Genomic DNA, 22,879 nt, shown 5'->3' with positions numbered 1-22,879 from the left:
CAAACCTGTTATTATTCTTATTATTTAATTACATTGTATTCCTGGAAGGATGAGAAGTTGTCTAACCGGCTCTGCCAGATTCAACTTCTTGTTTCCCCAAACTATTTATTGTTTTACTTATTTATTTTATCGCATTTTTGGAAGGATTAGAAGTTGTCTAACCGGCTCTGCCAGATTCAACTTCTTATTTCCCCAGACATGTATTGTTCTTGTTATTTAATTATATTGTATTTTTGGATGGATTAGAAGTTGTCTAACCGGCTCTGCCAGATTCAACTTCTTGTTTCCCCATGAATTTTATATTAAGATTATTTTTATGATTGTCAAATATTGTATTCTTCTATGACCATTTATAGTAATATTTTATTATTGTTAATTGTTTATAATTATCTTGTATGAATTCTATTATGAATGTTTATTGTGATGTTTGATATGAAATTATGCATTTGAAATATAGTGTGGGTCTCGGGGAGAGACTCTATAATGGCATGGTATTAGTGTATATGTTGATGTTGAGGGTCCTGTTGTTGGTGGTGATCCTAAAACTCTAATAATTTTCCAGTCTCAATTAGAGAAGGATGTGTTATGTGGTGAGAGTAGTAGGAGGTCCTAGTCTATGTTTATAGACATTAATGGATTAACCTTGTGGGTGATATGATATATTCTATTTGGCCAAAAATTTTGTTGTTGAAATCACCACAAGTGCATGACCACCCGAGACTTCCATCAACATTATATCCGGATAATAGAGTCTAGTATGATAATTGCATCTTACTAGAATTTATGGTGAATGTATTATGTGTAATAATAGTGTCATGCTTTTCTTTGAACTTTGCATGGTAGCTCACCCTTACTTGTTTGTTTGTGCCGGAAAAATCTTATTTTTGCGATGATCGTATAATGTTTATGTTATACGGGAGCAGATGAGGGAACGACGTCTGAACCAATTCAAGTGAAGGAGGAAGCAGCAGAAAAATGAAGAATATTTTAAGAAGAAGAAAAAAATAAAATAAAATTAAGAGTGTTTTATTTATGTGTGAAAATTTAATGTATTTCTAGTGTGAACTATGTTACTCCTAAATGGAGGGTTGTAATATTGTATGATGTTTTCTTTATTAATGAAATAAATTTGGGTGTGAGATGTTTTATATTTTGGGGTGTTACACAAAATATAAAACATATGCAAAAATACATAGAATACTCTTTAAAAATATAAATCATGTGTACAAAAAAAATTAGAGTAAACTCATTAAAAATATAAATTAGTGTAGGAAGAGATTGATTTAATGTGTATTGCTAAATTTAATTAATGTATTGATAAACTCATCTAATATGTATTGTTAGATTTGTCTAATCAACATACGAACAAACTTGTCTAATATATATATTGTAAGACTCGTCTCCAAAAAATGGATAAAGTTGTCTAATATGTATTAATAAACTTATTTAATATTTATATGAAAAAACTCACCTAACATATTGCTAGACTCGTTTAATCACTGTATGGACAAACTCGTTTAATGTGTTTGCAAGACTCATTTGATTAGTGTATGGACATATTCCTCTAATGTATATTCTTAAACTTATATTATCAACTTATGTAATTACTTATCTAATTTTTTTGTCATACTCGTCTAATCAGTGTATTATTAAACTCGTATAATGTTTTTCACGATATTAATTTAATAAGTGTATAGACTATCTAACATGTAATGCAACATTTATATATTAAGTGAATGAACAAACTTGTCTAATGTGTATTATTAGATTCGTCTAATTTGTGTATGAAAAGACTTGTCTAATGTATGTTAATAGAATCGTTTAATCAATATATGAATTACTCGTCTTATGTATATTGTTAGATTCGTCTAATCAAGATACCAAATAATATTTTACATACTAAAATTATAAAAAAGATTCAACAATAACAATATTTATATTATAATTTAATAAAGTAAGTAAATGTAATTTTATATTGACAATTTTTTAAGACAAATTTATTATCACAATTGTTGAAAGAGGATCATTAGACTCCAAAATTGATGAAAAAAAGAAACCAAAACTCAGAAATCAAAAATAGAGAAAAAAATGTTGATTCTGATTGATTACATAAGAGCCAATTAGAAGACTATGATATTCATCTAGATAAAATTCTCCTAAAATGTGACAACACAAGTACGATAAATTTAACCAAAAATCCAGTCTTACAATCCAAAACCAAACATATAGAAATAAGGCATCACTTTATCAAAGATCATGTATCAAAATGGGATTGCAAGGTTGAATTTGTAGACACATTGCATCAATGGGCGAATAATTTTACAAAACCTTTATCAAAAGAGAGGTTATACACTATTAGGAGTGAATTAGGCATTCTTGACATAATTTGTACATTATAATTGTTCAAAGCATCTTAACATTGAATAAATTTACATCTATAAAGATCACAACTATGAAAAATTGATAAAAAAAAACAATTATGCAAGTTTTAATCAATTAGACAATATCATAATCGATTAGGTGTTTTCTCTGGTCTTACTAGAATTGGGGTTTGTCATAAAATTAATCGATTAGACCTAAGCCTTAATCGATTATGGAGTTATCTTTGTTTTAATCGATTACATTAAAATACAAATCGATTAAAACAACTTTTGATGGGTTGTTTCTGATACAAATGAATTTCCCATATCTTTCTCAATCTATTAAGTTGCAACCTTAATCAATTAAGATGTTCCCAGAAACTTAGAACCCTAACCTATCTTTTGATTCAAATCTCTCTAAACCTTAATCACCAAACCCTAATCATTCTTACCCTCATGGCTTCCACCTCCAAACGAACCAAAAGGGCTGCTCATAAAGTGAGATTTGCTAGTCCTACTGGTTGGATAAGCGATGATGAAGCTCAAACAATTTTTTTTTGCTTCTAGCGCATTCGTAAGATCATTCCTCATAAGTACATGGGCATCACTTTCTTTCATAAAGAAGACTTTATCTTCCAAGATTGGCTAGAGTACCAAGGATTAGCTGAATTTGTGGAAATGTTTGGAGAATGGTATCCTAACCTAGTGAGAGTCCTTTATGCAAACTTAAAAGTTGTTGATGGTATTATGTGTTTTAGAGTAAAGGGTGTCAACATTAGACTGGATGAAGAAGTATGGACATCTCTTGCTGGTTTTCGTCCAAGGGGTGAAAAATCCCATTTAGGACTCCCTAGAGTAAATAAGTTAGCTATATACAAAGCTTTTTTAAGGCATCCTAAAGTGCCCAGAGATTACACTTTGTATAGGCCAGGGGAAATGAAAAGAGATGATCATTTGAGTGCTTTCATGATAACATGGATTCTACTTCCCGAGGGAGCAATCATGCTCAATTGACCACTAAAGACATCTATCTTATTCATGCTTTAAAAAGCAGAATCTAGAATGTCTAAACATAAGCTATATTTGATAATATGCTCAATATCACAAAACAAAACATGACTTGTCTTCTATATGTTGTTTTCCTATCCAAAGTTATACGACATTATAATGCTGATCTCACAAATGAGATTACAAGAGGATATAACAAGACCAACCTCATCTCTATGCTTGCCTTACATCATATGAAATTAAGGAAAAGTGAAACAGGATGGGCTTTCAAGGATGAACATCAGCCCACTAAGTGGGAGGATGTTGAGCCACTTAATGTGGATGCTTCCACTTTTGTACCTTTCTTTAGGCCTAAAACTGATTTTGAAAGATATATGGTTAGGCATATGCAAATTCACGCAACTAGATTTGATAAACTTGTAAAATTAATTGCTTACATCCAGCAAAAATTAGACAATCAAAACTTGGATGAAGAGAATGATTAAGATGAGGAAGAAGGAGATATTGAAAGTGAAGGAGAAGAGGATATGGAAGATAAAGATTATGTAAATATTTCATATTAGAATAGATATGTGGTTTATCTGTAAGTTTTTTTTGTGGAGACTTGTACTCCTTCAGCCATAAGGCTTAATATTATGCATTTAATACTACACTTATTTTGGATGTTTAGAACTTTCAATTATATTATGATTATGTTAACATTCTCTCATATCTAACTGTTTAGCTAAGAAGTTTAGTTTAAATATGAACAGTTAATTGGATATTTGTTTTGAATACATTGCACTTTGTTCTTTGCTTAAGTAATACCGCACATTGCTATATGTACAAAATTTACTCACTACGAGCATAACTAATTTTCAATGTCATTTCATTATTTGCTATATGTATGGCTTATCTCATAATTGAGTCACTTTGATCATAAAATTGATATTCGTTATCACTTGGTGAATCTAGAACATTTAGTTGCACAATTGGTCATAATCGATTAAGTCATCTATCTGCTTGCATCCTTGCTTGCATATATGATTTTATTGAACTATCGAGTATGTCAATCATTTACTGTTGAATCCTTCACAGTTAGTTGTTTTGCCATTTTTTGCTTATGTCCAAAGGTGGAGAATTGATGAAGGACTATTAGTCATCATAAAAAAAGTGGATGATTGGTGAAAGGGGGAGCATTAGACTCCAAAATTGATGAGATTTTTTTATGATGAATGACAAATTTGTGTTACATGTGTAGATCATGAATTGATAAATGAAAGAGGCTTAAATAATTCAAAATTACATAGTTCTAGTAGTATTAACATAAGTAATCTAATCTATTAAAAGAAGTCATAACTCATAGAAAGCAAAAACAAGGCAAAAGTGTGTGTTATAATTGATTATATAAGTAGCATAATCGTTTAAAACAGAAACTTAGGCTTAATCCATTATACAAATAATCTAATATGTTAGACAATGTGAAAAGAAGAAAAACAAGGCATAATTTAATTTTAATCGATTACATTAGTCATATAATCGATTAAAACAGAAACTTTGGTCTAATTCATTATGCTAACAACCTAATCTTTTAGGTAAGTCAAAAGAAGAAGTGTAAGGCATAATTGTCATTTTAATCGATTATATTAGTGACATAATCGATTAAAACGGAAACAATTACATAATCGATTATAATCGATTAAGATATTAATATAATCGATTAAACTCCGAAAGAATATGATTTTATATATAAATCAGATTTGAAACTTGACTCAATACATTATTCATTTTGCAATATACTAACACTTTCATTGAGTTTGAGTACAGGCACATCCAAGAAGAGTTCTTGGAGATTTCAAGCTACATTGGTGAACAAGAAAACAAGAAATCAATCAAGACTCAATGGAGCTTACATTGTTTTGATTTGTTACTTTTGTTGGGTAGGTCAAGGTTGGAGAGAGTGAGGGTGATCCTCTCTTGTATCCTTTGTATTGGGTTTGAGTGTTGGTGAGGATTCTAATTGAGTGTATCATTGTATTCTTGAACTCAATTCTTAATTAGTGGATTATCCCCCAACTAAGGTTGTTGAGGGAAGACAAGATATAGGTTTCTTGTAAGAATTGAACCAATATAAATCTTTGTGTGTTATAGTCTCTCTATTACTTTTCTTTACTTGATTGATTCAAACACCATTGAGAAGTGATTTTAAGCTAAAGATTTAAAAGACTTTTGAAATTCATTTTAGCCCTCTTGGCTTGACATATAGAGATTTATTTTCTAACAACAATGTAAACGATTTGTCTTATCAATAAAATATGTTATTTTTAAATAATATTGTTTTAAGAAATAAAAATAAAATCTATTTTTTAAAATTTAATATTTATATTTTCTTAATATGTATTAATAGAATTGTCTAATTGGTATGTGGAAAGACTTGTCTAATGTATATTTTTAGAATTGTTTAATCAGCATATAAATTACTCATCTAATATTTATTGCTAAACTCATATAATCAAGATACAAACTAATGTTTTACATATTTAAAAATATAAAAAATATTCAACAATAACAATATTGATATTATATTTTAATTAAATAAGTAAATGTAATTTTATGTTGACATTTTTTTAAGACAAATTTACCATCACGATGTAAACAATCTGTGTTATCAATCAAAATAAATTATTTTTTAAATATTATTATTTTAAGAAGTAAAAATAAAATATATTTTTTTAAATTTAATTTTAATAAATGACCTTAGAAATCATGAAAATGAAAAACAAAACTATTAAAAAAGGAATTAATACTTTAAAAACAAGTATTTTTTTTGTTAAGTATCCGTCACAATATAAATACATTATATTTTAAGACAATTATTTTCTTAAATTTTACTTTTTGATTTTTAGTCTTATTAAAATTACTAGATCTCACAATTTCAAGTTAGAAAGCAAAACATGAATTCAATCGAATATAAAAATAATAATATTAAGAAGTATAATTTTTTTATTATAAATGAATATTTTAAGCCTTTAAATTCAATATTTTAATTTATTTTGTTAGAAATTTAATTATTTAAATCTTATACAAAGTTTTATGTATACATTATTCATGTTAATTTTTATTAAATAATATGAGATTAATTTTGACATAATAAAAATATGAAGAATATTCAACAATAACAAAGTTTTTATAAAATTGATAAATATAATTTTGTATTGGCAATTTTTTGTAAGCTAAAAATTATTATTTCACAAATTTTTTATATGATAAGGAAAACAATTTGTATTACTAATGAATATATATTATTTTTAAAATAATATGATTTTAATAAATAAAAGTAAAATATTATTTTTTAAAATGTAATTTTATTAAATGATCAAGTAATTATAAGATAAAAAGGGATAAAATATAAATGGAAAAATAGTATATAAAAAGAATCAATGCTTAAATATAAATTATTCTTAAATAATTTATTAAATGACCAAGTAATTATAAATTATAAAATGATAAAATTAAGAGTGAAAAAAATAGTATAGCAAAAAGAAATCAATACTTGAAATATATGTTATTTTTTAATAATAAATATGTTAAAATTATTTTAGAATTTTTTTTAATGATGGTTAAATTATGTCTAAGTACTCCCATTAAAAGAAATATTTATTTATTTATTTTAAAAATTAACGAATTTTTAAAATAATTTTTAGAAATGTATATCATAAACTAAATTGATTAATAAAAAAATTTCAAATTTTATACATAATTAACATTTTAGAGTTTGATATAAATATTTTAAATTTGAGAAACTGATAATGTTATTTAAGAACTAAAACAATAATATATTAAAAATTGAATAATAGAGTTGAAATTATATTTTTTACTCTATATCAGTTTAAAAACAAGGACAAATGGATAAAACTTTTGGGATAATTTCAACAAAGTAAGCATGGATAATAAAATAAATTTAATAAATAATAGATATATTTATTTTAAATATAATCTTTATAAATGAAATTCTATGTACATAATATTAGTGTAATTATTTATTAGACAATATCAATTTAAATTTTACATATTAAAACATGAAGAATGTTTAATAATAAAAATATCTATATTAAATTTTAATATTAAATATGGTTAATTATTGATAATTTTTTAAAGATAAAATTATTATTACTATTTTTAAATAATAGTATTTCACAAAATAAAATTAAAACATATTTTTAAATGTAATGGGATCTTAAAAGAAAAATAGTAGTAAAAAAATAATTTATTTAAATAATACTATTTTGTGAAATAAAAATAAAATACATTAAATAATCAAAAATAATACAGCCAAAATATAAATTTTGTGAAAATGTTTTGAAAAATCTAAACAAAGAAAAGCCTTGTAAAAACACCAAAGTATTGAAGAGACACACCACTAAACAATTTTCCTATTTAATGCATCAATGAGAGTCTTGTTGAATGTAACAAGTGTTATACATCACTAAGCAAACTCTCAATATATCTTGATAAATGAAAGTGTCAAGAGATGTTTTTGGAAGTACGCCAAAGGTCTTAAACGATATTCCAAAACCTTGTGTTGAAAGACACCTTGCTAAATGCATCTTTGAATGAAAGAGAAAAACTTAAAGAAGCGTTTACATAGGTTAGACAATACCATGTGCTAAAAGATATGCTTCATCCAACGATGAAGCCTTTATCAACTGCTTAATATCTTAGTGAAAAACTTAAACGATCAAATCTTACTTGAACGGTAGAAAACGTAAAAAACACTTTACTGGTCTGAACAAACATTAAATTTCATTAAATGCTCAATGTTTAAAAACAACTAAAGTGATAAGAAAAAATACATATATGTTGCATGCATATCTACTCTACTTTGTGCATATTGCTTATTACACGCATCCATTTGCTCTATCCTATACGAATCAGAAGTGGATGATAGATTACTCGCGCTTGTAATCGATTACCACCCCTTTTTTCATAAAAAAAATTAGGTTTAATGTATTCGGAGGTCCCTATTTCTGCGAAATCGTATCAATTGGGTCCTCCTATTTTGGAAGTGCTCAATTGGGTCCCTAATTTGACAAAATTGAATCAATAATACCCTTTCTGTTAAATGTAATGGACGACGTTAACTTTTTAAACAGGTGGCATGCTGAGGCATCCTTTTATTTCCAGGTGGCACAGTTTGAGCTTCATACGTGGATTTTATATCATTTTAAATTGTAAAATATAATAAAAGCAGAATTAGGGTCAAATGTATTATGGAAATATAATTAAAACTTATTAAACCAATGTTTCCTATTTGTGTGTGCGAAATTGGGGAAAGTAAGGTTTGTGGGTGGGTTCATCCTTGTGCTGGGATTTTGGGAACATTGCGCTTAGGTGAGAAATTACCTATACATAACCTTTCGTTGTATGAAATTGTAGTAATCTATCGGTGGTTTTTGGTGGAAGCAGCTAATTGTTGGTGGTGAATCACCTAGAAGAGTTTTGCGAAGGTCGTTGGAGGTGTAGCACGTGTTCCGGTTAGTAAATGTTTAATTGTTTGTATGTTTTGGACAATGAGGCATGCTCATTCGTGGTCCCCCATGTTTGAAGTGGTGTGCTAGTGTCATCCCCCATGTTTAATTGTTGTTGTGCTTTATATTGTTGTTGCAATGTGGTTCCCCATGTTTGTTTCTTATGCTTTTTATTTTGTCTAAGTTATGTTGTCGTTGGTCCCCATGTTTCCTTGTCCTGGTTCTAATTTTGTATAATTTTTGTTGTCGTTGGCCCCTTATTATTTTATAGGATATATACTGTTATAGTGTTGTACAAGGAGGGTCATTTTGAAGTTGTTTCCACCATGGAGGTCATTTCATAAATGATGGGCCACTTAAGTATGAGGGAGAAAGTACAACTCTGTCTTTTGACCCATACATGTGGAGCTACTTCATTGTAGTTAGTGTAGTAAAAGGACTTGGATATGATGGGTTTAAGGAGTTGTTGTATTGTGTAGGGGGGTTCTGTGTTAGATAATAGGTTAGAGCCTTTGTGTGATGATAGAGGAGTCATGCACATGTTTAACTTAGCTAGGCTAAATGGTGAGGTTCATATATTTGTTGTTCACACAGTGTCTGAACCTGAGATCATGCACTTGTTAGAAAATGTTCCTCATAATATAGGTGAAGAAGAAGTTCAACCTGTGATGCATGATAGTTGTGATGGTGAGTGTGAACAAGGTCATGGTAAGTGTCAAGAGGAAGGTGATGGTGAGTGTGAACAAGGTCATGGTGAGTGTCAAGAGGAAGGTGATGGTGAGTGTCAAGAGGAAGGTGATGGTGAGTGTCAAGAGGGAGGTGATGGTGAGTGTGAACAAGGTCATGGTGAGTGTCAAGAGGAAGGTGATGGTGAGTATCAACAAGATCATGGTGAGGTGAATGACGTAGTAGTTGAGAGATGTGAAGTTCCTGTTTCAGAACAAAGATGTGAGGGAGATGATGTTGTAGAAGGTCAAATTCAAGCTGAATGTGATGTGGGTCAGTCTGAAGGAGATGTTGTTAATGTTCGTAGCTGGAGTTCTAGTGGTGAGGATGCCAATGTTGATTGCATTGTGGATGTTAATGATGACTGTATGAAAGACCTAGTTGACTGTGATATACAAGAAGAGGTAGGTCATGGAGTTGGGAATTGGTTTGGTGAAATCGAAGTTGATGTGCAAGATGATGAACCATCATGGACTCACATGTCCGATAGTGATGTTGATGATGGTATAAATATTGACAATAATAGAGGTATGTCCGGTGATAATTGGGAATCAGAAGAATTGCTTAGTGGAGGAGAAAGTCATGGAGAAGATGATGAAGAAGACAGTTATGGAAAGTTTGTAACATTTAGTATGCCTAAAACAATGATGGATTACAAGTGGGATTTGGGGACTTATTTTGCTGACGAGCAAGATATTCTGGATGCCATCAAAACGTATACAGTAAAAAATGGAAGAAATCTAACATATGTTAAAAATGATAAGAGAATTAGGGTCAAATGTATGGGTGGTAAAGGAAATTGCTCCTCGATGGCATACTGTGCTTATATGAATGCAGTAGGAACGTGGCAATTAAGGACTATTGTTGACAACCACAGTTGTAGTAGAGAGCACAAAGTCAAATTACTTAATTCAAAATGGCTGTAGTAAGAGGTTGGAGAAAACTGAGAGAAAATCCCAAAGTCGAGGGAGTGGAAATTCGTGACAAGATAAGTAGAAAATGGAATGTAGGTGTATCTAGATCCATGACTTATAGGGCAAAGGCCATTGCTTCAGACCATGTAGATGGGTCTTTCAAAGAGCAATATAAAAGAATATATGATTATGCGAATGAGCTCCTAACTCGTAATCCTGGATCCACAGTGAAGGTGTAGGTGGAAGAGAATGTTGGTGGACATATTTTCAAGAGGTTCTATGTTTGTCTAAAGGCCTGCAAGGACAGTTTTGTGTCCTGCAGGCCAATTATAGGGCTGGATGGTGCTTTTCTAAAAGGTAAATATAGTGGGGAATTGCTAACTGCTGTTGGAAGAGACGCAAATGACCAGATGCTACCTCTGGCATATGCCATTGTGGAAGTAGAGAACAAGGACACGTGGAAATGGTTTCTAGAACTTCTGGTTGAAGACGTTGGTGGAGAGCCAGTACATGCATCATTGACATTCATATCAGATCAACAAAAAGTTATTCACATGCCTTTTTTCCTAAAAACGTATGTTCATTTTCATTGTTATTGATATCAAACCTTTAACAACATTGACAATTTCAAATTACAGGGATTAATGCAAGTTATTCAAGAAGTGGTACCTGGAGTTGATCAACACTTTTGTGTTAGGCACCTTTACGCAAATTTCAAGAAAAAATTCCTTGGAAAGCAACTAAAGCGGTTGATGTGGAAGGCAGCTACAACAACCCATCCACAAGCCTAGGAAATCGAAATGACAAAATTAATGGAAGTCAACATTGAGGCTTTCAAATACCTAATAAAAATTCCTCCTAGATATGTTCTTCAATAAATGTGTTTGCGATTCAATTCATACTTGTGCAAGTGCCAGAATGTGACAGTAATATTTCATAATCTCTTGCAATGTAGATACTGGTCACGATCAAGGTTTACCACCACTTCTAAGTGTGATACTTTGGTAAACAACAGGTCAGAGGCATTCAACAGTGTTTTGGTGCATACAAGGTCAAAGCCAATCATAACCATGTTGAAGGAGATTCGCCTTTACTTGGTGAACAGATGGGCAACAAACCGAACAAAAAGTGAATAATTGTCTGGCTTGATTTGTCCTAAAATTAAGAGTAGAGTTAATAAGGAGTCCCAACTAACTAAATTTTGGATTCCTAGGTAAGCTTAATTTATTAACATTTATCATGTGTTCAACACTTAAACAAATGTGAAGTTTCTGAATATTAATTTTGTTTTTCCAACTGGTCAGCACTGAAGCTGTTTGAAGTCCGTCATGTGTCCCAAGCTGGGGACAAGTTTGTAGTTGATATAGACAAAAATATGAATGCACATGCAGGAAATGGGCTATCTCGGGCATTCCATGTTGTCATGCATTGGCTGCTATGAAGTTTCTGAATTTAGATGCAGAGGACTTCATCCCTGTTTGTTTTAGGAAGTCAACATATGAAGAAATGTACTCTTCCATTGTGTATCCAATTAATGGTGAGAACATGTGGCAGATTACCCCATATAATGATGTGTTCCCTCCAAAAAAGAGAATATTGCCAAGGAGGCTAAAGAAGAAAATAAGGTTGCAGGAATGGGAGTTAGTCAGGGACGACACAAGAATGAGGAATGGTGGTATACATAAAAGATGTGACATTTGTAGGGAGCTGGGTCACAACAAAACTTCTTGCCAGAAATCAACCCAAGATCGTGATGTGAACTCTGACCAAACACAACAAAGCAACCCAACAAATGAACCAAACATACCATCATCAAATGACCCTGAAGCATAGGAAGGGAATTTTCATGTATATCTCAGTGTTGTAACCAATTCTGATGTTTACCTGTGACAATTTCAACACATCTTCTTTTTACCTTTTAATGATGTAAACAATTCTGATGTTGAACCAAACCTGATGTCACAATTTCAGCACATCTTTTTTTTACCTTTTAATGATGTAAACATTTTTTATGTTGAACTAATTCTGATGTTGACCCAATTCTGATGTCACAATTTCAGCAAATCTTTTTTTAACCAATTCTTATGTTTATCTCAGTGTTGTAACCAATTCTGATGTTTATATTTGCTTTTATGGAATGTTATCTTTGCTTTTATGGAATGATTCATACCATTTAAGGTTTGATAAGGATAAAATATCAAGTTATATAAAACAGGACTGAGTACACTTAAGGTTTGAAAAGTTATATGAAACAGAAGTATGAAGCTGAACACTGTAATGTTTTCTTCCTTACCTTAACATATTATGTGCATTACTATACTAATTCTGTAACTCAATTCTATGTAAACCAATTCTTTATATTCAAGTCAAATTACAATCATCATATGCGTACTAATGAACACATATAAGATTCTATAAGCACAACTCCATTAATTACGAAACAACTCTTCATTTCATTACAACAGAACCAACCTACAACAAAGTTACAAGAAATCATCCCTTCCTCATCAACATTGAAACTAAAATTATCTCTATTACACATAAAACAAAAACCAACAACATCAACACCTTCATCCACTTTTGAACAATGAACACTGATTTTTGTAAATTCACTATCATTTTCCTAGTACTATCCATGGCTTCACTGTTCACCAAAGTTTCTTTGTTTCCTTCACTGTTGAAGTAGCTACCCCTTTCGTCAAACCCAATATCAATGCACCATTTGAATAAGTTGCAACCACCGTCTTCACCACCGTTATGTAAAGACAACATTCAACTTAATTAGGGAGTACCACCGTCTTCACCACCATTGAACAATGTCGTGTTCTCAAAAACAGTACCACAACTTAATTAGGTTGAATCTAACATACCTTATACTTGGAGCATCCCCAAAATTGCTTGCCCCGATTCTTCATAGTTTTGGCAGTTCTCATCACAAATCTCTGACCACAGTGGTAGATCGGTGAAGACGTGCCATTTTCCTTCCGCATGGCATTGCAACTCGATGAATAGTAAGAGTGCTCCTTCAACATTGTCTTCGAACCAGAACAAGCACAAGCTCCAACACTGCTACAGCCACCCGCGTCGCAGAATTACAAGGTCGACCTCCTAACACACCCTTTTAATTTAGGGATTTCGACCTTCAAATTAAGGGATTAAATAAATCTAACTTCTTACGAATGCTTTAAAATGATATAAAATCCACGTATTAAGCTCAAACTGTGCCACCTGGAAATAAAATGATGCCTCAACACGCCACCTGTTTAAAAAGATAACGTCGTCCATTGCATTTAACGATAATGGTATTATTAACTCAATTTTGTCAAATTAGGGACCCAATTGAGCACTTCCAAAATAGGAGGACCCAATTGATACGAATCTCAGAAATAGGGACCTCCGAATACATTAAACCAAAAAATTAAAAGAAAATTGAAGTTGTAGGGGGTTGATGACTTCTCCTGTTGAAGTCATGCACCCCCCACATTTTTACTTTTTTATTTTTTAATTTCTTTATTAATTAAAATCATTTATAATTTCTAACCAAAATTATTGTAATTGCATAAATAAAAATGCATAAAATTAATTTATTTCATTATAATAAATTATGGAAAAAAGCGTGGTAATCGATTACATGCCCGGGCAATCGATTACTATGTCCTAAAATCGTTTTTGGGGTGCACGACTTCACCTCTGACCACTATGTATTGGTGAAGTCGTGCAGGGGGGCACAACTTCTTCATTTGAAGTCATATGGACCCCTCACGGCTTGCTTGTTTTCGTAATTCGCCTAAATCGGTAATTTATACTTCAAATTTGCCTAGTTTCGTACCAAAATTGAGACAGAGAGAAGGCTTTGCACCACACGGGGTCACTCAATATGTAGAATGCCATAAGGTTAATGAACATTCTCAAGTGTTCATCGGGGTCAATTGACCCATCATACTTGGCAAAGGTAAGAGGCGTCCACTGCTCGAGCATGGGCATCTCCATGATTATTGGGTTGAACGAAAACAAATTGATCGTGTGAACCATCTCTATCGAGGGAGCCCCCTTATTAGCTGTTGTACTTCCTTGCTGGACTATCTTGCTCGATTCTTCTACTTGCTTGTTCAGGTTTGACTGACTAGGACCTCTTGGCATAGAATTTTAGACGGACTTTTCGTGGCGTGGGGTAGCGTTCTCGACCCTCAAAGTCATCAGTTCTTCTTCATGCCTCCTTTACATCTCCTATATTTGACATTGCATTTGCCTTATCAAGTCCACAAGATCTTGCTGAATGCTTGACTCTCCTAGTGTTGTTATGCTCATGTTCTTTGTGGTTACCATTCGGTTGTCTTCTGAATCCTCATGCCCTATGGTGGGTGCCAAAATAATTCGGTTATAAGGTCAAGGTCAACTTGTCACAATATAACGAATGTCCTAAACGTTTGAGTACTTATCCTTACTTTGTTGTTCGTCCTAGCTGTTCATTTGGTTAAGATTGAAAGTTATCTCTAAAAGCACACCAATGCCAAAGTCAGCAAAGATTTGACAGTTCTAGATATTATTACGTATTAAATGTCACCACCTACCTCTTTATCTCAAACCTATATTTATAGATTTCAAAATAAGGTTAAACCCCTTAAGTTGTCCTTGTTTATGTGGGTTTTTCCTAATTTGATCCTCGTTTGATTGGATTATTGATAACAGTTGAACATATTGTTATCTGTGATTCAATTTTGACATTAAATCAACCCTTTTTGACTTAGAAGCTTGCTTGAACTCATGTTTTTAGTATAGTTTTGTGAATAAGTGAGTAGAGGGTATACTTGATGATTTTATCACTAAATTTCCTTGATTTTTTAGGTTATTGGAATGATTTAAAAGAGTAAAGTACCAAGGAGTTGGAATGCAGAAAAAGAGAAAAAGACGCAATGCAAAAAAGTCAAGCTGAAGCTGAGCGCCAGAAAGGGGGGCTGAGCGTCAGTTTCATGTATCGCACAAAACTTGAGTGCCCTTTTAGGGGCGCTGAGCGCTAGTTTTCTTGCAGTTCTGCCCAGGCGCCTTAAATGAGGGCGTTGAGCGCCAACATGTTGGGCCTGGACTCGTTTTCTGTTATTTTTTGATCTATTTAAAGACTTGGACGTCCTAGGGATTGTATCTCTTGATGGCTTGAGCACAAAAACACACGTTTTGCTCCTTTGTAGGCAGATTTGGGGATGCGGGAGCTCTCCTCTTTAGTTTCTAGGGTTTTTCTATCTCTTCCATTCCATTGTACACCTAGTTTCTCCATGACGATGGGAAACTAAACTCTTTTGTTGTTGGGGGAAGATGTAACCTCTAAACTCTCATGTATTTGAATTTGTTCTAAGTTATAATATGCTTCATTTATTAATTGTTAGGGATTTTCTCCTTTGCTCTATGCTTGTTATGTTGTGATTATTCATAGCATGATTTTATGATTTGTTTGAGTATCGGGAGTTATCTTACGAATCACGATCTGGAGAATTTCTTCCAAAAACAGTATTTCTCATGGATGAGGATATGAGTTTTGGTTGTTTTAAGCTCCTGATCGTAATGCAGAATTAATTATTAGGGATGCAAGGGATTGTGGTCTAGTAATTAAGGATAGGTTTTCTTCGCCGATGGATCGGGTTTTAAGTAATTTAGAGAGTGATGTTAATAATTTAATGAAGAAAAAGAATTCATATATGCATGAGAGTGATTAGGTGAAATCTAAACCACCAACAACATTATCATCTCATATTATCAACTTCATCCATTCATTCTCTAGTGTTTAGCCTCAATTGATCAAATTGCATTCATGTTTATTTTTATTGCATTTGCATTCAAAACCCCAAAAATTGTTCTTAAGTCTTAATTAGTTAAGTAATTACATGACTGTTTAGTGTCGTGAGTCTTCTGGGATACGATACTTAGTCTTACCATTTTATATTACTTGATATGATTAGGTACATTTGTCGACATCTTAACAATTATCCAATTTAGTCCTAAAAATTGCTAATTTGAGTCAATTAGGCTCCTGCCGTTAAATTAGCTTAATGGGGTTAAGTTTTTTATGAGGTGGGACGTTGACATGGCCTTCTCAGACCTTTGTACGTGGAATTTGATAAAATAAACATTTTAAAAATAAGGTTTCTAAAATCTGAACAAGAACATGGCATCTCTCATAGCGTTATTGGATGCGGTGGAGTTGACTTGGCCACCGCCACCCATGTCGGAGAGGGTATTGAACATGAATGATCAGTGAATTATGCTTGAAAAGAATAAAAAAAATTTCCATCTTTAGGGATCTGGGTGTTTGATTCCCAATTTCCAGGGTTACACATTTGAGAAGGATAATTGATTTGGAAGAAAGTGAAAAAGGGATAGAAGAAAAAAATGATGATTGTTTGAGGGAATATAAGAGTTTAAGTATAAGGGTAATGGATGTGAGCAAAACCCGCAAAGCTTTACAATATTACGGTGCCTGATTTCGGTCAAAGCTTGAATTTCATTCTCAAAAGCTTTAAAATTAGGCTTCTCTCCATTTGTTCCTGGATGAAGTTTCTTCACCGCATAGACTTCACCTAAAGGGAAGTCAGCCTTGTAAACATTTCCCTGTCCTCCGACACCTATGAGATATTCGGCATTGAAACACCCACCCCGCACAATATTCATTGTGGCTGGCTGGACAAAACATCAACCTAATGATGTTCCCACACAAACCCTTATTATTTTTCAATGATTCAATTGAAGCATTAAGAAAGGCTCCATTTTTCAGAAGTGGCCCTTCTAACCGATTGTATGATATGTTGAAAGAAATCAAATTTGAAATGCCCCAAAAACTAGATGGAATACTTCTAGAAAAATTGTTGCGAGAGAGATTCAAACAGTTCAGTTCGATCACCGCTCCAAGTATGCGCACAAGCCGTTGTAGAATACATCCACGATTCACACCTGCCACCAAACACCATGCCGCCACTGTCGCAACCATAATTCTTCACCTTCGCGAAACACCTGTAGAATCATAAAACTCCAAATCAAACGCAGATGAACCCTAAATTGCGTTTGCGCTCAGGCCGACGCAAAATCTCCTTTAGGCCGCCATCAACATCTCGTCCTCTACCTTCTTTGAACCCTAACCGCATACTAGAGAGGCGAGGTCAAATTGCGAGCAAATTTTGTTCTCTTGCAAGAATCACAAAAACGCAACAAACCTCCAATAACGACTTCTTTGTCATAAATTGCCACTGTCATCAGCCATAACAATTCACCGTTGTTCGAATAAACTTGCTCAAGAACCACCTCCATGCGTTGCCATGAAACCTGCACACAGCAAAACCCAGAAATTCCACCAACAAACCCTAATTTTAAAATATTTAATGTTATGAAATTTCACGTATAAACCTTCGAATGTCATGTACTAAAAACTTACCACGTCAAGGTGCTAGGTCGTCAAAAAGTTAACTCGTTAACCCAATTTAACGACAAAGATCCAATTAACTCAAATTTGCATTTTCTAAGACTACATTAGAGAATCAATAAAACAGGAATCGTGGAAAAAATCACATAGGGACAAAAGTTTAACCCAATTATCAATTTAACATGCAAATAAAAAGTTATTGGTTAAGTTATTGAAATAAATTTTTATCATGTATAAAGGAAAACATTATGATTGGCAAATTCCAGTAAAAAAAATCATCAATACAAACATATAAATTGGTTTGTGTGTTTATATTTCAATAATAACATTTCATTTAAATAAATTATAACTTAATGTAAAGTTTTATTTTAATAATAATTATTTTTTTTTTACTTTTTTAGCATTAAGAAGCGGAGATAATAGGAATATTTTTCATTTAGCTCTTTCATTAAAATAAATTAAAAAGAATATATTTAAATAAAAGTAAAAGAGAAATCAATTAGAAATTGTATTCAGTTAGGTTAAAATGAAAGAAATAGCAATAGATGGTAATTTTAGAATAAAAGAAATGTGTAAATAATTGTGCAAAAAAGATTTAAAAGTTCACCTTTTGTTATTTGATTATAAATTCATATATTTTTATTTAATTCTTCTAAACATTTTTTTTCTTTCATTTAGTGACTTTCTTTAGTATTTCCTTTTTTATACTTTTTTTCTTAAAAGAGGACAATATCGTGCCATGATTATGAATCATCTATATAATGTTATTACAAGTCACATTTGCAAAAATATAGTGTCTGTAAAATATTTAGTAGCAACATACAATATTTAAATTTAATTTGAGATTGAAAAATATAATTTAAAATTAATATCAAATAAAAAAATTAAATTTAAAAAGTGATCACGAATACAATACATCGTTTAACTAAATTTTGGGTCTATACAATACAGTAGGATTAACTTTAATTATTTTTTATGTGTGAAACTCATCTCATGAACTATTTTACTATTTAAGTTTAAGATTATCTCAACTATGTGCCATAGTAGAGTTTATTGGATTGAGTTAATTAATATATTTTTACTAAACTATTAAGGATTGAGTTAATCAAGACATTTTTATTAAAGTATTATAAATAAGTTAATAAGTTTATTGGATTGAGTTAATCAAGACATATTTACTAAACTATTATAAATAAGTTAATAAGTTTATTGGATTAAGTTAATCAAGACATTTAGTTAATAAGTTTATTGGATTGAGTTAATCAAGACATATTTACTAAAATATTATAAAATAAGTTAATATTTCATGTTATTACTTATTTATTATAGTTTTTATATGTTTTGTTAATTTGAATTATTTTGGAAACATTCCACTCCATCCTAGATAGAGAAGTTTATAGAGAACATTTGACATATGTAAAGAATAAAAAATACGAGTGAGCATGAAAGAGGAAAATTTAAGAGAAGAATCAACCTTATAAGATTATTTCGATCCTTGTAAGAATATTTGGTGTCCATTGTGAAGCTTAAGTAAAATATTAGAAGACAACGTAGTATCAACGAAGAACACGAACGATAATAGATGACAACGAATACTAAAAGCACAGGAGAATCATACATACTATATGACGTTACTCATTGAACCTGAAAGGAACTCAATGAACAAAAGATATAGAGGAGAAAATGTGTTGAAATAAGAAAATGAAAAAATAAGGAGGAAGTTTGATGGAATCTCTAAAGTCCTAAACCATGGCCTTAAAGGATGGAAGGAGAAACACCCAATTATTACTAATCCCCTCTATTTCAAGCTCATTCATTTGTCACAAGAATGGAGATTGAAAACACTCAAAAGGTTAGATTGTAGATCAAGACTTCTTCCTACACCTATTTAACCGAAGGAGAATCACACTAACATCGCTTTATTGATGGAATCAAGGACACATAGACCCCAATGATGACATGGATGTTTATGTTAATCAAGTTAATTTGTGATTTCCTATTGTGTCTTCCTAACTTTCACAAATACTTTCAAAAATATTTTATGATACCCAAGAGAAAAACATGTGTAAGAAAAACATAGTGAATATTTTATTTTTATATTGGTTCACCTCTAACAAGTGTTACATATAGTTTTGCAATACTAACAAAAAAGGATTCCAATAATCAATCAATTAATAACATTTATACTTACCATAAATACACAAAGTTACTTTTATTTGTATGTTAATCTTCCCATAAGATTAAAATGAGTGCATAAGGTTTCTACGAACAAACTACATAATAAGGAAGTTGTTTAGATTACAAGATTCAAATTCAAATGAATGAATATGAAATATTTGCTTGTTTTATTAAGAGATTATTTCACAAGAGTGAAAAAATGTACAATAAAGCTCTCTTTTTTACATTATCTGAAAAATATTTTTTTATATGCACTAAGAAGCTAGTTATAAATTGAAAGCTTAAATAAGTGCTTGCATGTTTATTTTTCCAGCAAATTGCGTCTAACTTCATATGCATGACATGTCTTCTATTTATAAAAATCATAGCAAAAATTTGTTGTAATTTAAGGCTTTTACTTTGTTCTTTTTGTTAGAGCTTTATGAGATATGTTGGACTTTATGTTAACATTTGATGTTATATACCACCTTTTGTTTAAGTGAGGGGAAAATTTTCTTTGAATAACTATCTCTATTGACCACATTAAAATGAACACACAATGCTTAGAAGTAGATTGTTTGAATGTTAGGATTATCATTGAAATTCATGAGACTTTACCATTAGGATAGACAATCTTCCATGTGTCCTTGGGTTGTAGCTTTTGATAGTGTCAACTGAGTGCATGATCATTTAGTCTCAATGTAGTTGTCATAGGTGTAACATCCCCAAAATCTCACACTTGTAATTTCATAGTTTATATATATTAACATTACATTTACGATAATATCCCGTAATCTCACCCTTTAAAAATTTCTAGTTGATATATGTCTATACATGTAAAAAAAATCCTAATTATAAGTTCTTCTACTTTATTCTTCTATCTTTCCCTTCCTTGGCACTGAGTCAGACGATATTCCTTCATCTGCTCCCGTATAACGAATTATATGATCATCGCACATACCCAAACACAAACACAAACAAGTAGGGTGAGCTAACATGCAACCAATCATGTTATAACAGTTAGAGGCAACATGCAAATAAAGACAAATATAGTACACTACACCCACATGACTTGTTGCACTTAAACTTGACTCGTCCGGACTAGAATGATAGTCGAGCTATGGCGGGTCTTGCACTCGTGGTGGCTTATGAAACTTGGGGCTCCCCTACCCTACCACACTCATGAGGTTAATCCGTTATCACTCACCCTGGGCCATACTGGAAGCACCTAAGACTAGGACCTCCTGCTACTCCTCACCACATGGTTCAATCCTCTCTACATGAGAAGAAAGACCATTGGAGTTTCAGGATGACCCCCAAGACTGAGCTCCTACTTTCATTCTAAACACTATCAGGGCACCACCATGTATCCTCTCCTTGAGGATCATGGAATTACATCCACAAACCATACTATCACTTTGAAACTTAACCCAAGACATGAATAATCGGATACCGTCATATTATCACAGTGAATCCAACATATCTCATACATTCACATACTTCCCACATAACTCACATCATTATAGTTCACAACCATGTTCAGATGCATAAATTCAAATCCAATAAAATCCAATCATCGCATAAATCATACAAACTGAATATATCACAAAATAAATTAACAATTCTAAAATCACCATAAATGGTCATCAGAGAAGAATCAAATGTTTGACGAATCAAACTCACCATAAACGCCAGTACATATGACTAGTCACAACTTAGTGGATTAGACTAGGGCTGCTCTATGATCAAGGATGTACCAACTCCGGTTTTTAAGATTCCTCTATCCTACCATCACAATTATAATTCATAATTTCGTATCTACCACAATAACATGAATTCATTCCAACGAGACATATTGCATAATAGTTTAACAATACTTAATTTGTACAACAAGATTTAAGTTAAAAACCTGTCGAATAAACTTCCAGGAAAGAGAGGTGCGTCACAATGGACAACTTAAGTACCAAGTCTTTCCTTAGCCAAAGTGTTCCTCAACTAGTTTTTAACAAATTTCTTATTTACAGATTCAAAACAACAACATATAATACTAACACCGAAATTCAATATAGAGAGACATACAGTAAGCATTAACAGTATTCACACATAATTTCAAGACATGCATACTAATAAACAATACTAAATCATAATATAAAAGCATAGAAAGGTTAGTTCCCCTACCTCTATTCCAGACTCCTCTTGCTCCGAATTCATTTTCTCCGAAAACTCTCCAGAGCCTCTACTCTTCTTGCAACTAAAAATTTATTCCTAACTCTTTTTTCTCTATTTCTCAAGGTTTCTCACTTGATTCTTCCTTTCTTTGTGCAAAATAGCCTCCCCCTTCATGGCTATTTATAGTTTAAAAATTTTACTATTCATCAATTTTTTAATATTTTTTTTATATTAATTTCTTAATTTTCACTTACATAATGGATTCCTTAATAATGACTTCAAATATGAATGCTTTCTCCATTATCAATATTTTAAATTTTATTTTACTTTTTTTTTACAAAAAGGTAGAAAAGAGTTTGAACCCATCACCAAAATTTTCTACCAATTAAGCTACCAAAATTTCTTATTTAACTTTCCACATTTTATAAACTTATTATATTTTTCCATTCACACAGAAATTTATTACTACTAGTAATAAAATTGTTACTATTAAAGTAAATATTTTTCATGAGTCTTACAATAGGCATCTAGACTTGTTCTATCATTATGATGATAGGTTTAATGCTTCTTTAAGAGACTTATTTTATCTTCGTGATCTTGCATATAATGCTTCTTTGAGAGACTTGCCTAGTG

The 22,879-nt window shown here is 31.6% G+C and overlaps 1 protein-coding gene across 1 annotated transcript; it reads left to right on the top strand.

The window, feature by feature from the left end:
* Positions 1 to 10,625: 10,625 nt before the first annotated feature.
* LOC108319095 (uncharacterized) lies at positions 10,626 to 12,348 on the top strand. Its single transcript, XM_017550119.1, has 5 exons — positions 10,626 to 10,750; positions 10,838 to 11,021; positions 11,531 to 11,612; positions 11,820 to 11,865; positions 11,907 to 12,348. The coding sequence occupies exons 1-5, from the start codon at positions 10,626 to 10,628 to the stop codon at positions 12,346 to 12,348; spliced, it is 879 nt and encodes a 292-aa protein (XP_017405608.1).
* The last annotated feature ends 10,531 nt before the right edge of the window (positions 12,349 to 22,879 follow it).

This window comes from Vigna angularis, chromosome 1 (assembly GCF_016808095.1).
Source record: "Vigna angularis cultivar LongXiaoDou No.4 chromosome 1, ASM1680809v1, whole genome shotgun sequence".
NCBI classification, from domain to species: Eukaryota; Viridiplantae; Streptophyta; class Magnoliopsida; order Fabales; family Fabaceae; genus Vigna; species Vigna angularis.
Note: the sequence above shows the minus strand (reverse complement) of the source record. Positions and strands in the feature narration are given on the sequence as shown.